The sequence below is a fragment of the Spermophilus citellus genome, assembly GCF_964194105.1.
Source record: "Spermophilus citellus genome assembly, chromosome: 4".
In the NCBI taxonomy this organism is placed as follows: domain Eukaryota; kingdom Metazoa; phylum Chordata; class Mammalia; order Rodentia; family Sciuridae; genus Spermophilus; species Spermophilus citellus.
Window position 1 is genome coordinate 124,394,176 of NC_138185.1, and position 15,938 is coordinate 124,410,113.

Genomic DNA, 15,938 nt, shown 5'->3' on the forward strand with positions numbered 1-15,938 from the left:
CTGAATTAACCAAAAAGTAGGAATTATGTCTATTTTTTTCTTACCCACCACACATCTTAGCTCTGCTGGTTTTCTGTTGTTCACTGGTCCATGAAAAGCAGTAAAATGGTGGTAGTCTCAGACTGTGATAGGAGAATGGACAGTGTGCCAGCAAGAAGTGTCCTCTTAAAACATAAGAAACAGAGAAATAACTCTCAACTAATTAAAATTATCTTGTTAGCTGAGCATGGTGGTACATGCCTGTATTCCCAGGTACTTGTGAGGCTGAGGCAAAAGAATTTCAATTCAAGGCCAGCCTGGGAACCTGAGAAACTGTTTATGAAATGAAATTAAATGAAACAAATGTCTGGAGATGTACGCTGAAGAGAGTGCTTGCCCAGCATGTACAGGGTCTTGGGTTCAATCCCCAATACTGCAGGGGAAAATTTTTGTGTGCGTAAGAAACAATCAGTATTTATATCTACTTCCAGCTCTCATGCCTCCATCTCTTACTCTCCACAGGACATTTAGAATTTGAAGGACAAGGACTGTGACCCAGGAAGATTTGGAGAAGAATCGTGCCTTTGTCATTTACCTGCTGTGTGATCTAGATTAAGCAATTTAACTTCTCTGAGCTTCTTCTGTTCATCTGGAAAATGAAGATAGTCTTATCTTGCTTATCCACTTGTGAGAACTGAGTGAGATAAAGTTGTTGAAGGTCTGGCATAGGGAACATGACAGAGTGCCCCACAGGCAGCCATTTCTAAGGTTGGCTTGACATCTCTTCTGACATGGTCCTGCTCTTTTTCCTTCATTCTCCAATGTGGCCTGCACTCTAGCTATACTGAACTACCTGTAATTTCCTAATATACTTTGATCTTTCATAATACAATGCTTTTATTCATATCCTTCTCTATGGAAAGCTAATCCAACAAGTAGAAAAGTTCAATTCACCCTCTTGGTTCACCAAAATTTTCAGCTCCTGTATGAAGCACATTTTGGGACGCACTACTAGTCTCTTGCATTTCTACACACTTTGCTTCCCCCGCCCCTGCTTTTGGTATTAACTCAGAGGTGCTTCACTACTGAGCTACACCTCCAGCCCCTTTTATTTTTTTATTTTGAGACAGGGGCTCACTAAGTTGCTTAAGGCCTCTTTAAGTTGCTAAGGCTAGTCTTGAACTTGTGATCCTCCTGCCTCAGCCTCCTAAATTGCTGGGATTATAGGCAGGCACCACTGCTCCAAGCTCACCAAATATGTTTGTAGAGCAAACAGCCTTAGAAGACAAAGATAGCATCTTTGTCTTCTTTCAGAGCAAAAGGTCATCATGCTCACTGTCTATTATAAAACATTTTGGTTCCCTAAGATTCATGCTCCTCTCTTTTAATACAGTCCACAGCACACATAGGTGACATTTGGTCCCCTTTGTGTTGCTCTAGGAGATTTGGGGTTTGGGGAACTGATACAAAGTTGTGGACACTCTTGCTATTGTTATTGTTATGAACAATAAAATGTCCTTTAACTCTGACACAGGAGTTCCATGTCTTCTACCAGTATCCATGAAACAGTGGCAGCCTAACTTGTTAGTTTACAAGTAAGATAAAATCTGAGATTCTTCACACTTCCTGCTAGCATGTTCTCTCCTTTCCCACTTCATCCTACCATAGGAGTATAAATTGCTTCTTTAACTCTATTTTCATATTATTCACATTTCTGACTTTATTCATAATATTCATAAATTAATAATATCATAAATTTTCTTAAAACCATCTTCAACATCTATCAACCTCTGGAACACATTTTATGTTTAGTACTTTTTTGAATGAGTGAATGTGGTGGCCTCATATTCCTCTGACTCTTCCTATTGCTGGTGTATGTCCAAGAGGACGCCTAGTGCTCTTGGCCTTTATAATCTTCCAGTGACCTTTCTCCCAATTGCTATATGTATGTATGGTCAGTATTTTGGTTAGAATTTCATTATTCCTTCAGTCAACAAATATCTATTCAGTTTTTCTTAGTTGCAAGTCAGTGTCCTGCACACTTTGTGGAACACGAGGGTAAATGAAGATAATGATTTATGCCCTCAAGATGCTTACTGGCTAGGGATAAAATATGCACAAGTTACTTGCCATGAAAATACCGTGATATTTTGGTCAAAATAATTTCTGTACTGTCCCTGAATGGATAGTTAAGATTTGGGCCTCTAATCCCAGCAACTCCAAAGGCTGAGGTAGGAGGATCACAAGTTCCAGGCCAGTCTCAACAATTTAGTGAGGACCTAAGGAACTTAGTGAAACTCTCAACAAAACAAAACAAAACAAAACACATTTAAAAAAAGGACTGGGAATGGAGCTCAGTGGTGGAGTACCCCTGGGTTCAGATCCCTAGTACAAACAAACAAAAAGATCTGTAAATGTCTCAATTACAACATGGGTATGAAGGTTAAGAAGTACAAAGCTTAGGGAAGAGTTTCTTCAAAGGCACAAAGTTTATAATTCAGGTGCTTTTGGGAAAACAAAAGAGCATTCACTCTGGCCTGATCATTGAATATAAATATAAATATATTTATAAATAATAAATATATATATATATATATATATATATATATATATATATATATATTGACCATTAAGTTTTAATGGAAGATTGGGGCCTTATCAGAGGACTGTCAGAATTAAGGGGTTCATAATGAGCACTTCGGCATTTTATAGGCAATGAGATGGTAATGAAAGGTTTTGATCAGAAGAAAAACTTGATTGTAGAAAAGCTAACCTGGTACTAAGATAAGAATAGATTGGAATATAAAAATATTGGAAAGTTTTGAGAATCCTTTTTAATGCAATGGCTCAGATGAGAGGCACTGAGAGTTGGACCATGGGCAGTGGCAAGAGAAACCAAATAAGAACAGATTTTTTTTTTAATGATTTCAGAGGGAAACTTGGCAGTGGGAGCCCTAGAGTGAGAGTGAATGGAAGCTTCAACCAAATATTATCTTGCATAATCCCTTTCATAACCAACCAACATTTCTTTGTCTAATGCACAAGAATATCATGAGATGTGGTGATCAAATGTCTTATTGAAATCAAGGTAAGTTTGTTTTTCTATATCCCTACACCTATGTGACCTAAATATTTGCAGCCAACATGTGCTTTGGCCTCTTCATTATCACTGCCTTTCCTATGCATTTATAAGTAACATACAAGCATAAATTTAATAATTTTTAAGTGTGCACTACAATATTATTACCTATGTCACTATGTGTTTTACAACAAATTTTACAATAGACGCTTTTTCATCTTGCCTTACTGAAATTCCAAACCTATTGAACAACTTTTAGTTTTCCCCCAACCCTCTAGTCCTTGGTAACCAACATTTTATTTTCTGTTTTTATGAGTTTGATTACTTTAGATACCTCATATAAGCAGAATTGTGCAGTATTTGTCATTTCTTAGGACTGGATTATCTCAAAAAAATTTTTAAAAGGTCTGGTGATGCAGTTTAGTGCCCTAGATTCACCAGTAGCAATTAAAAAAAAAAAAAAAGATTTGGAAAGGTCTCAGTTACAGTGTGGGTTTGCCTCAAAGTTCACCCAGGGTTGCAAATTACTTTTATCATTTTTAAACTTAATAACATTCCAAAATAAAATATATTCACATTTAATATTCTATATTATTTTTAAGGCTGAAGAATATTCTTTAATGTCCATCAATCCCTTGATGAACATTTAGATTACTTTCATTTCTTGTTTATTGTAAATAATGTTGAAATGGACATGGGTATGCAAATATCTTTTTAAGAGCCTGTTTTCAATTTTATTGACTTTTTGCCCTGGATTCCTGGATCATATGGTATTGCTGTTTTTAATTTTTGTTTTTGTTTTTTGTAATACTGGGGATTAAACCCAGGGCCTCACATGTGCTAGACAAATGCTCTACCACTCAACTATATCCCCAGACCTTTTTATTTTGGGGACAACATCTCGCTAAATTGCTTAGGCTAGCCTGAACCTCCCAAATAGCTGGGATTAGAGGTGTGTGTCACTACAATTCACAATTCTTAATCTCTCAATCCCTATATTGGAGATTGAACCATTGAGCTACCTCCTCAGACAGAACCCCTCTCCTTCCCTCCCCTTCTCTTCTCTTTTCTTTGCCCCTCTCCCTCTCTGTCCTTTTTTTTCTGAGATAGGGTCTTGCTAACTTGCAATCTTCCCATCTCAGCCTCTCAAGTTACTGATATCACAGGTTTGCGCCATGGTGCCAGGCTATTTTTTTCTTAGTAGCTGCATCATCTCACAATCCCAATTATTACACCCATTTTTAACATAACTCATTTCATAATGTTTCTACTGACAAATATTAAGCTGATCAGTGAGCAATTTTATGATTTGTAATGATCATGTCATGGAAACCTCATTAGGTCTGGTCTTCCAACCTATATAGGAAAAGCTCAGTAGATACTCATTTTAAAAAGCAGACTTGTATTGCTTTTTGCCATACTCAATGATTCATAATCTTCTCCAAATGGTCCCATGATTCCATAGAACCAGTTAATGTTTAGAGGTCAGAGGGCTTGAAGACTATTCAGTACAGCTTCATAATTTAATGGTAAATTTATATGATTTATTTTCACTGAAGTTGGGCCAGAGGACTTGAATTTATTAAAGAAATTTGATTTGTTTCCCCTTTCAACCTTCTCTTAAATTTTAGTTCTTTTTAAACTATAGGCGCAACTCTTTCCAGTTGGAAAATTATTGCCCTTTTAGAATATGAAAGCAAAATAGGGCTTAGGTAGTTGTTTTTCTCAGTGAAATTTATCTTCCAAGGATGCAGTTTTGGGAGGTTAGACACCCAGGCACTTTTTATGTCTTTCATACCAGCTTAGGAACTCTTGAAAGAGGTCATTAGAATCACTATCAGCATAATCACCAAACAAATTTGTCAGATTTGACTATTAAAAACTTGAATTTTTCAAAATCAAGCCAACCCTGAAAGGACAAAGATTTGTTACTACTGGGAATATTTACTTACTAAATAATAATGGCAATTATTTATAGAGCTATGTACTAGGTATTTTCCATGCATCATATTACAGCACAGCAGCATATTGGTATTATACTTATTTCCATTAAATAGATTAGGTTTGAGAGCATGAGTAACGTGTTTATGCAACACTGAAATTTGAACTCCAGTGTGCTAGAAAACAAAAACCAAGCTTTTAACTACTGCAGTGTTACTATATGCAAAGAACTGTGCTGAGTGGAAATTATGGGGCATTCACAAGAACTAGGTAACAAACTTTTAAACAGCTATGTCATCTAGATATAAGGCAAGTATAATACGTAAGAGAAAAATCTAAGTGTCTGAGAAGGTTAAGTACTGTTACTCAAAGATATGTATTATAAGTTATGAAGCCAACAGGAACAGATGTTTAATAAAAATACAGAGCCAGGTGTGGGTGTTGCACAAATGTAATCCCAATAAATTGAGAGGCTGGAGCAGGTGAATCACAAGTTCAAGTCTGGCCTCAGTAGCTTAGAGAGACCCTGTCTCAAAATAAAGAGTAAAAAGGGATGGGGGTGTAATTCAGTGGTAGAGCCCCCTGGCTTCAATTCCCAGTATGTGAGGTGGGGAGAGTTTAAATTAAAGGCTGGTTTCCTGTACCACTTATTAATGAGTAATGTTGGGTAAGTCTCAGTTTCTTCAGCTTAAAATGGAGATTTAAATAACAATATCTCTACTTACCTCATTGGGTCACTGTGACAATCAAATGAATGAGTATATAATGAAAACTTTGGGTGTGCAGAGAATTTGTACAATATTGTAATTATCACCAGAGTATGTCTACTGATGCCCATCATGGGACAGTAAATATATACCAGAAAAGTTCCCCGCGACTGTTTAATCTTATTATATTAGCTCACTTCATTTTGATGCAATCCAAATATTCTTCCCCAGTGTAACTCATGGTCTAAAGTCATCTTATAAGAATCGATTAATTATGATTAAAATGTTAAAGAAAAGGCAAAGTGACAGTTAAAAAGAAAGTATTCCCCTGCCTCTTAAGGTATCTATCCCCTCCCCCATATTTTACTCTTTTGATTTATTCAAGAAAGACAGCATAAAAGCATCTTATTAGCAATTCTTATCCAGGAAATATGAGCACTTAGGGTCAATTGAAAGGGACCTAGGAAAAGGAAGAGCCCAGAGAGAATGTCATACAATTAAAAAACAAAACAAAACAAAACAAAAAACCTACTTTAACAACAAATCAACAAATAGTTAAGGGTATCATTTTGTGTAAATTTGAATGATCATATATTTAAAACATCTTTGCAATTTTTTCATTTTCTTTCTCTAAACATTTTCCTACTTCCATGAACCTTTATTCTAATGCTTAAAAATAGTACAAACTCATCTAAATTATAAGAGAGGTTTGAAAGCAGTACAGCTAAGGGTTTTGCTGTTTTACAAGTCTTGAAACTGAAAATGCTAAATAGACAGATCCTTGTTATAACAACTTTGAGGGAAGGTAGTGTTGCCATCCTGGCAGATGTTTTAAGACTGTTCATTTCCTCCCTTCTTCATCAGGGGGATCTGTGGAACATGCTAAAGGCAGTTAGCATGTGGATGCCTTAGTGACAAAAGCTAGATTTCTGTCAGCAGCTCTCATTAAAGCTAGCTTTTAGCCTGTGCCCTCATCATGTGCCACAGATTTAGTTTTGGATTAGCAAATGCTAATCCACATGTAAACGCTCTCTACGATCCACACACATTAAGCAATCTGATTACACTCTTTTAAGTGTATGTTTCAACTCCTCTTTTTATCCTTAATTAATTTTAGGAGCTGTGAACAAATTCACATTACTTGTGTTTTCCCTAGTCAGCCTAACTTCTGACCAGGTAATCTATCAAAGCCAGTCTCCCACAGCAATCTTGGAGAATCTGGAAATCCCCTGATCTCTCCTCGACTCTAAGGACAGGGCCTTTTGTGCGCATAGTTCCTACAAATTAAAGAACTTGACTAACTTGAGGAAGAGATAATAAAACGTCTCTCCTAAAGTTAATTGTTCATTTCAGGCACTCTTTAGAGAGGTTTTTAAGCTAGTGCTGCATCTGATCGGGTCAGGGAGGATAAGAACGACCCTAGAATGTGTGGGCTTATCGCCCGGAGATGCCTCCAGTTGAGCTGACAAATCTCCGAAGTGGGAAATAGATTTCCCTCCACAGGGCCTCAGCGGGTGAGAGAAGGAGGGGGATGGGCAGGGGGCATCAGGGGAGAAGTCTCCGGCCTTTCCACGTCTCTCAACACCATCCCCCCCAGCCCCCGCCTCCTCCGCCCCAATCCTAAACTAGCCGGCGGGAGAGGGGCCCTGGGGGCTGGCTGGGCTGGAGGCTTGTGGCCTTTGTGGCTCTGTCGTCGACGGTGGCGCAGAGGCAGAGGGGGCGGGGGCGCGGGCCGGGACCCTCAGCCGGGGCTTGACCCCCAGGTGCATTGTCCAGCGGGGCCCGCCCCCTCTCCCTGGGGCCGCGACCTGGCCGCTCCCGGCCCCTTCCCGGCGTCTCCCTCCGCCGGCCGCGCCGACCTCCTGGTCCCCGGACCAGGGGCCAGATGTAGAAAGTAGTCCCCAGGCCGGCAGTAGCGGCGCTGTCCACTCCGCCGCCCCCGCCCTCTCCAGCCGCCGCCTCACTCCGCCCCCAGGCCGGACTCTCAGGCCCCCTGCCTCGCGCGAGCGAGTGTCCGCGCGCCAGAGTCGCCACCACAGCGCCCAGCCGCGCCACGCCACGCGGGTGCGGGAGCGGGAAACCCAGGCTGTGTGCGTGCAGCCGCGGCGCTGGGAGTGCCCGGAGGCGGGGGCGGCAGGCGGACAGCGGCTGTGGGGCAGCCGGGGAGCATGCCCGTGTAGCCCTGCTGAATGGCGCCTTCAGTACGACCCCTTGCCCGGCCTCGGCCGCCGGGGATGCCGTTCCGCGCGCTCCTGTTCCTGCTGCTCCTCGGCCCCTTTCCAGGTGGGCGCGCTTTCTTCTACGGTTCCGCTCACCCCGACTGTGGGGAGGGAGCAGGAGCGTGTGGGATGGAGAGGGAGGTAACTGGGGGCGTTGGGGGAGAGTAGTGGAGTCCTCCGTGGTGGCGCTGACCACCGGCCCCTGTCCCCTTTCTGCGGCCTGTCCGGAGCCGCGGGCTAGAGGCGCGGGTGACCGCAGGCTCTGCCGGGCGTGGGCATAGCTGTGGGAGCTTCTCCCCGCGCACGTCCTCTGTTGCCGAGCTCCCTCGGCTACAGGCTGCAGGGCCATAGCGGGCGCTGTCCACTCTTGTCCCTTCCTTCTCGCGCCATTGTCCCGGCTTCGGCCGCGTCCCCGCCTCCGCGGCCAGCCGGGACTCCGCGCCGCCCGCCCGCCGGGGCCGCGGCGGCCGCACGTGGCTTTATTTATATTGTTTCCTTAGTGGCAGCCTCACCGCGCAGGGGGCGCCGCGGTTCCGCGCGGCTTCTGGTGTTTGCAGTGGGGGTTCCCCCGCCTTTCAGGGCTGGGGAAGGGAATAAGGGAACTCAGTGCCCATGTCCACACTCCATTGCCCCCAGTTTTCCGGGTCCGAGTCAAGCCAGGAGATGGGAGGCCGGAATTGCAAAGAGAAAGGTTGAAAGTTGCTTGGCCCCCGAGGGACCGGGAGAAATGTACCCGAAGCTGGGAAGGAAAGTGCCTAAATAGAATTTATTTCCTGAATTTAGATATTTGGGGCAGGACCAGAGGTGTGTACGGATTTGAGGGTTCCTGCAACTTCAGGGTTAGTCTTGCACAAATTTGGGTGAACTCCTTTTTCTTTTTTGCTTCGTTGTTGGTTTCCTCTGGGAGAGTAAAAAGTGTAGTGGCTGGGGAGGAAGGCGGAGTGTAGGAGAGAGGTTTTAAGGGGAATGGATTTTTATTTGTTTATTTACAAAGGCTGGAGTTTAGTTTTTTTTTCTAGAGGAGTTAATTTCAGTTCGCGTGAGAAAAGGATCAAAGTCAGATGTGGCTCAGAAACACAATGGGCGCCTTCCGGAGTGGTCAGCGTAGCGCGAGGTTGTAAGGGTGACTCAGGTCGCCCTGGGCATACTTTAGGGGAAGTCGGGAGCCCGGAGCATGGGGTTTCTGAGGATCTGCCTTGATCAGAAACAGAGAAATCATTCCTGAGGCTTTGCAATCATGGATTCAAAATGACAAGGAGAAAGATGGAACTCACACCCCAACTCCAGCCCCAATCAATATGCAAGACTTTGGCCTGCTCTTTGCTCTGAAAGCAGGAGGTAACAAAGTATTAGTGGTCATCTAATGCTTTATCCTAGCTGGGGCCAGGGGCGATGTGTATGCTTAGGATAAAGCATTTCCTCTGCTCTGATAAAAATGTGTATTGGTTGATTAAGCAATCTCCTATCCCTATTAGACAGTAAGGACCAATTAGTCACGCATTTTTTCCAACAGTTGGTAGTTCTAAAAAAGTGAAATAAAAGTTTCCTAATCCGATCACCCACTGAGTACAAGCAGCAAGAGTTACCAACTTTTCAAAGTCTATTGTTTGTCCTTTAAATACCTAGCTGGCTCTGCAGAAATTAAGTAAATGGATTTCTTTCAAGAAGAGGAGACAATCCCTGCTGTAAAAGGGCAGATAGAAAAATGCAAACTTGTAATTTGTCACAAAAGATAAACGCTCCTCCCAAAGGAGTAGGTGCCAAGGGTTCCAAAAACACTTCAAGGGACAAGGAAATAAACTTGCTTGTTCACAGAGTTGGAGTTTTGCTAATGATTTCTTGTAAAATTAGACTTTTACGACTTACTCTGTTCAAGATCTTTTTGACAAGCTTGTAAAAGCAGCAAACAGCTTGTGCTCATGAGTTTTCCTGATGATTTTGAAACTCTAGCAAGGAACTTGAGAACAGAATTCTTATAAGGCATAGAAGTTATTGGAATCTTCCTTTGTACTTTTAGTGTAAATGTTGCAGGGTGATTTCTCTGATTTGTTGAAAGATTTGCTAAAACTTAGGTTGGTTTATTAAAGTGCTTGTAAGTTAAATAATATGGTTAGTTAAACTTTGTCTTATACCCTGAATATGTGTTTTACAATTGCGTGTTAAATGAATTTATACCTATAATTCTGGATATACCTTTCTCCCTTTTTCCTTATAGGAGTGTGGTGCATTAGCGAACTGTTTTTTATAAAAGAACCACAGGATGTAACTGTCACAAGAAAGGACCCAGTCATTTTAGATTGCCAGGCTCATGGAGAAGTTCCTATTAAGGTCACATGGTTGAAAAATGGAGCAAAAGTATCTGAAAATAAACGGATCCAGGTTCTTTCTAACGGCTCTTTATACATCAGTGAGGTGGAAGGCAGGAGAGGAGAGCAGTCCGATGAAGGATTTTATCAGTGCTTGGCAATGAACAAATATGGAGCCATTCTTAGTCAAAAAGCTCATCTTACCTTATCAAGTAAGTGTTTAAGATTTTGGTTGTTGACATTTTTTGTTACTACATTTTGATTTCTTGATTTATGAATATAATACTGAAAGTCATACATGAAGAAATTGGAAATAAAGGCAAAAATGCAAAAAAATACATAAATTTGAAAACAGAAGTCATTAGGTTTAGAACACAAGTGATATAAAACCTGATAGAGGTGACTTTATATAAATTTCAAATGTTCGCCCTGTAAGAATTGGATGTGTAAGTTTGGCCAACATAATAAAAGTTTGTTCTAAAATTTCATCTTTTAGAAATTAGCAATTAAATAAAAACAATCACAAGTAAACCTGCTTTGTAGATGGCCCTTGAGTGCTAAATCTTTCTTATAGCTCAACCTTCTATTTCTCTGACTGCTTTTTAGATCACCCATGTTGCTTTTTAATTGTAAGGCAGGGCATTGGTCAGTAACTCTCAAGCCTTTGAAGTATTCCTGTTTTCCTGCTGGGAGGGAAAGAGATTAAGGCCATTTCCATATTATGCCTAATGGACTTAAACCAGATCTGCTTATTTTTCCCCCCCAGTTGTCATAAAGTGTGCTGTCTAATGATTTCCTTTGTATTAACCCCATCAGAGCAGCCATTTGTCCAAATGATCCATTGCTTAGTGGTTGACCTGGTAACTTGAGTGTAATGATTGGCTCAGGACAGGTAGGGAACTCTGCTTCCACTGAGGTTGCTACCTCTTCAGGTCATCAAACACTATTTCAATATTGGAAAACAAAATTGTATCTTAAAAATAGGATTACAGGTATTCTAGTTATGTGATTTTTGTTAATCAACAAAAGATGAATTTTGTACTGTACCTATAAATTGATTGTTTATAAAATGAACAACAGGTAAAGAGGGTATTCTTGAGATAAGGTGCGATCTTTTGGCAATAGTCTTTTCAAGGTCTTTATAATTGAAACTTAGGCTAGTGGCAGGACTTTCCAAGATAAATTTAATTCTAGTAACTCATGGCCATAATTATGCTATCCTCATGTTAGTAATTATTAATTTATTTTGTACAATGATTGTAGAAAATACTTTACAAAAAATGATTTTTATGTTGAAAAATGGCAGAAAATTAGAAGTTTCTAAATCTGGCCCCACCCCACTCCTGCCAAAGAAGAACATAAACCTGAGAGGATTTCTGATATACTTACCTTCTTTCTGGTCTTTTTTTTTTTTAATCACTGGAATTATCCATTATTTTTATATATGGAATTATCCATTAAAATAATAATGAAAAACATTATTTTCATTGATGAATGGTTTTTCTGTGCAGTACTATTCACAAGATAGTGCTTTTATCAGTTCATTTAAATTTTCTCTAATGTAAAATTATTCTATAGGATTCTGGTTTTTCCACCTTTTCAGGTTTGTGGAATCTTGGGTTTTCATACTCAGGAACTGTAACTTGTATTACCTTTGGGGGAAGAGGTTGGAAGTTGAGGGGGTGGGCAATGGCAGGAAAAGATGAAGCATTTGTCACCATCACACTTTTGTAGGACCTCATGAGAAGCCTGACCGAATCCTAGGGCTCCCAGGAACACTTTTGAAAGCACACAGAGCTGTCTGATTTCATAAACAAAGCCTGAAAGGTGTATGATGGATGTAACAAATATACGTTAGTACTAGAGGCTGGAGATATACCTCTGTGGTAGAGCATGTGCTTAGCATACATAAGACACTTGACTTCAAGACTCAGCACAAAAAAAAAAAAAGTACTAGCTTTTTAAATCTTTAGATTTTTGTATCTTTATAAAATTATCACTAATAATAAGTAATTAGAGGTAAATCATTTTGAAGGGTATTATGGTAAAGGTCACTTCATATTATAAGGACCAAAAACTTTTCCAATGAAACTACTATAACATTGCTTTGCTGTATTACAGTTTCCAACTGTAATCAGTTAGGGACCATGTTCTTCAGGTGCACATATTTTATTTAACCTTGAGGAGGTGTTTAGCTAGGAAAATTCAGTCAGTATTATGAATTTAAAATACAAAATGTATAGTGGATTTAGATTTTTCTTTAGAAATATGAAATTTCTTAGAGATCCTGAATTATCAGTTAGTTTTGATTTCTAAAGATGTTATCTGGAGTAAACAGAAAGAGAATAGGCATTAAGTGGACATTCTGTTTTTGTTTTTACTTTTGGAGCTGGTTCTCCCAGTCATTGATAACAGTAGGGTACATGTATATGCTTTTTATTTGCTTAGGGATTTTGTAAGCCAGCATATCTTTTGGTTCAGAAATGTAATGGTACAGTACCTGAAATTTAAAGCTGTAATTTGTGCAAGTTTTAGATTTTTAACACACAGGCAATCCAATCTTGGTTTCTAAACTTAGGAACTAGAAGCTGAAAGTTGCACTCTAGGCAAGAATTCCATTATTCATGTGTAAATTAGGAATTCACAGGGTTAAAAGGTTAGAAACTGGCCAGGATGAGGTTTACCCTTGTGATAAAGAGCAGATGACCCTCATTCATTGGCCAAAGCTTTCATGTAGCTCTTCTGCAAAGTTAGTTATTGCCATGAATTGTTCTTGAGGAATGCAGAAATTCAAATGTGAACAGGCCTTTCCTTAAGTGTCTCTATGGAGCCTTATCTCCCAAGCACATCAGAGCAGGGCTGCAGGGACAAGGTTCTTCCCCAAAGGCCTGGAGGCTTTGCTTTCCTGTTGTTCATCCAAGCACAAAAGAATTCATCTAACTTAGTTTTGCCAAGGCATCGTATTTTTAAAGGAAAATATAGGGTTAAAGTAATATTTAGCTTTTTTTTTAAAGGTAATCTTTTTAATTGATATCCATTTTAGCTGTTTTTTTTTTATGTAATTAGAAGGGAGTAATGTGGGAGACGCTTTTTCCAGTTGTGTATAAGAGTAAGAACAGAAAATTAAAACATTCCTATAGATTTGAATTTTTTAATTTAGCAAATCAAATTTTCACTTGTGTGTGTTGTCTTCATTATATAAATAATTTAAATATTTTAGGAATAAAAACGAGGGAATTAATGTTTCTTCCATTCTTTAATGTTGAAATAAGATAAATTCCATAGAAAAGCATTAGTGTGGTAAAACAGTCTCATATTTCAACAAGTTTAAATTAAGATAAGAGACATTTGAAAGAAGTAAAGGGAGTAGGAGGGTTGTGTTCTGTGATGTGTAAAAGACTGGTTGTAAGCTAGTGATTGAACAGGAAGCTGGTTGTTTATTTCCTTTCCATAAAAGTGGAAATTGAAGTCCTAGGAAGAGGGAAAGGTAACATAAAGTTGGCCTGTATTTCCTAGGTTTTTCATGACTGTTCACTTGGGCATAAAATAATACTTGATGTGAGCATTTATAGCTTGAAGAGCATAAAAATCATTGTAACTGATTTTTTTCATTCAAAATTTTGAGATTAATTCTGGCATCAGTAAAGTTGTTAAAGAGTGCATTTCAATAAGTTTAAGTAGCAAAAGTCATTTCCTTTAGGATATAAGTTGGTTTTCATGAATAAAATGTTCATCATGTAGGTTTAAATTAAGATGAAATTTAAGGTGTTTTTGTGGGATTAGTGAACAACTGTCCTGTGGGTATGGTTTTCTGTCTTGCAGAGTAATTTATAAATTATAGTCCAGGGTGGATGCAGCTTAGTGGTAGAGCTCTTAAATGTCATGTGTGAGGCCCTGGGTTATATCATCAGCACTGAAAAAAAAAAAAAAAAAAGTCCAATCTTGGTTTTTAAATGTGAAGTTAAATATATTAAAACATTTTAAAAATTATGTTTTTTAAAAAGAGGGTAAATGGTGTATTGAAAAGGAAATCATAGGAAATATGAGATGATAGCTCAGGTTTTATTAATGATTATAGACCCAAAAAAGCAAAATTTTGCTATAATGTCACTATTTTATTGACATTTGTAGATGTTGTAAGGACAGTCTTTTACCTGTGTACATGCTTCTCCAAGTCAAGCTGTTAGCAGTTACCTGACCTAATTCAGCAGTGCTAATACATAAGCTAAAGTTGTTTGATTTTGGAAAAATAAGACAGAATTCAGATATTCAGAGAGACCATTCTGCTAACACTATATATAAAGTCCTTTTGATGCTTTCTGGTAAAGAAAAATCACCTTAAAAAAAGAGAGGTGACATATTTAAAAAGTGTATGTCTTGACTTAAAAACGACCATTTTGAATAAGTGAAATCAAGAAATTCAAGTTGTATTTATAGTCCTACAAACTTACTATGACACTGTCTGCCTTATTATCTCTGGGTAATGGAACCAGTTTTTCCCACTTTTTTCTTGATTTGTGAGGATTATTTCTCATTTTCAGAAACCTGTTACACTATCTAAATATATATTGAACAAATATATATTATATAATGTAACATATATAGGTGTGTGCGTGCATGTGTGCGTGTGTGTGTGTGTGTGTGTACACATATGTGCAAAGCAGGATCCAGTAAGGGATGGAATCACATTTTTCTTTGAGTATTTATTTTTTTTTTATTCTGATTTTTAATGGAACTTTGAAAGGTACTTGGTATGCCCCCTTCTGTCCACTATCTCTGGTAATTCTAAAGAAAGGGTCTCACTCTTAGGAGTTGTTTGCACAGGGATTTGTTGTCATTTGCTCCCACATTTAACAGCTGGGCCTATTGATGAAGTCCAGAGCAATTTAAAAGAATAGCAAAAAACAAATCTTTTAAGCAGGGCTTTAGGTTAAAAGAGTATTTCAGTTAATAAATCAAATGCATTTGAGGTTACTTTTTTTGAAAACCATGATTCTTTTTTTTTACTTCATATTTTAGAAGTGGTTTTTATCTCTTATAAACAGGTTGCTTTGTTAGTTCATTACTTCCAGCTGATAACGACTAATTATATGAAAACTGAGGTTGAGTCAAGTGTTTTGTTGAAGATCCTACTTGAATTTTAGAAATAACTTTGTTCTAAAAGAAATCCTAAAAACTGCCCCCAAACTAAATTTTCAGTGTTAGTCAAGTCAATTTTAATACTTTTAAGAGTTTATACTGTGCAGACTCTTTATTAAGGCACTTTTTAAACTCATCACTGAAATTTTGGTACAAAAGAAAGGAAGAGGAAGTTGTAATCACTGAAGTAGTACTTGCATTTGCCTCTACATGGTACTCTGCACAGAGTGAGCCTGCAGAAAATAGTTGGCAATAGTGATGTACAAAATAGGTAAAAATGTACCAGATTACCTTTCAGCAGCTGTAATTGTGAAGCCAAGTGAACTTCTGTAGGGATATGTGTGCAGAGGATGAAGGCATCATCCTTACAAAAGTCTCTGACACTAATCTGACAAATTCTTTCCTGACTTTTGCATTCTTTGTTTTTTTTTTTTTAAGCTTCTGATTCTTAGAAACTGCATTTGATGAGTCTTTAAAAGCCAAATTCATAAAGACTGAGCAGAAGGCATAAATTAAAAATGTTTGTTTTTTTTTTTCAGTTTCTAAAGGGTTTGCCCTTCTCTTGTAT

The 15,938-nt window shown here is 38.8% G+C and overlaps 1 protein-coding gene across 1 annotated transcript in view; it reads left to right on the top strand.

The window, feature by feature from the left end:
• Positions 1-7,751: 7,751 nt before the first annotated feature.
• PRTG (protogenin) overlaps positions 7,752-15,938 on the top strand; it is a 133,186-nt gene continuing 124,999 nt past the window's right edge. The window contains exons 1-2 of the mRNA XM_081290211.1: positions 7,752-7,989; positions 10,141-10,443. Of these exons, the coding sequence (XP_081146337.1) occupies positions 7,896-7,989; positions 10,141-10,443 (397 nt within the window). The 5' untranslated portion in view covers positions 7,752-7,895. The remainder of the gene's footprint in view (positions 7,990-10,140; positions 10,444-15,938) is intronic.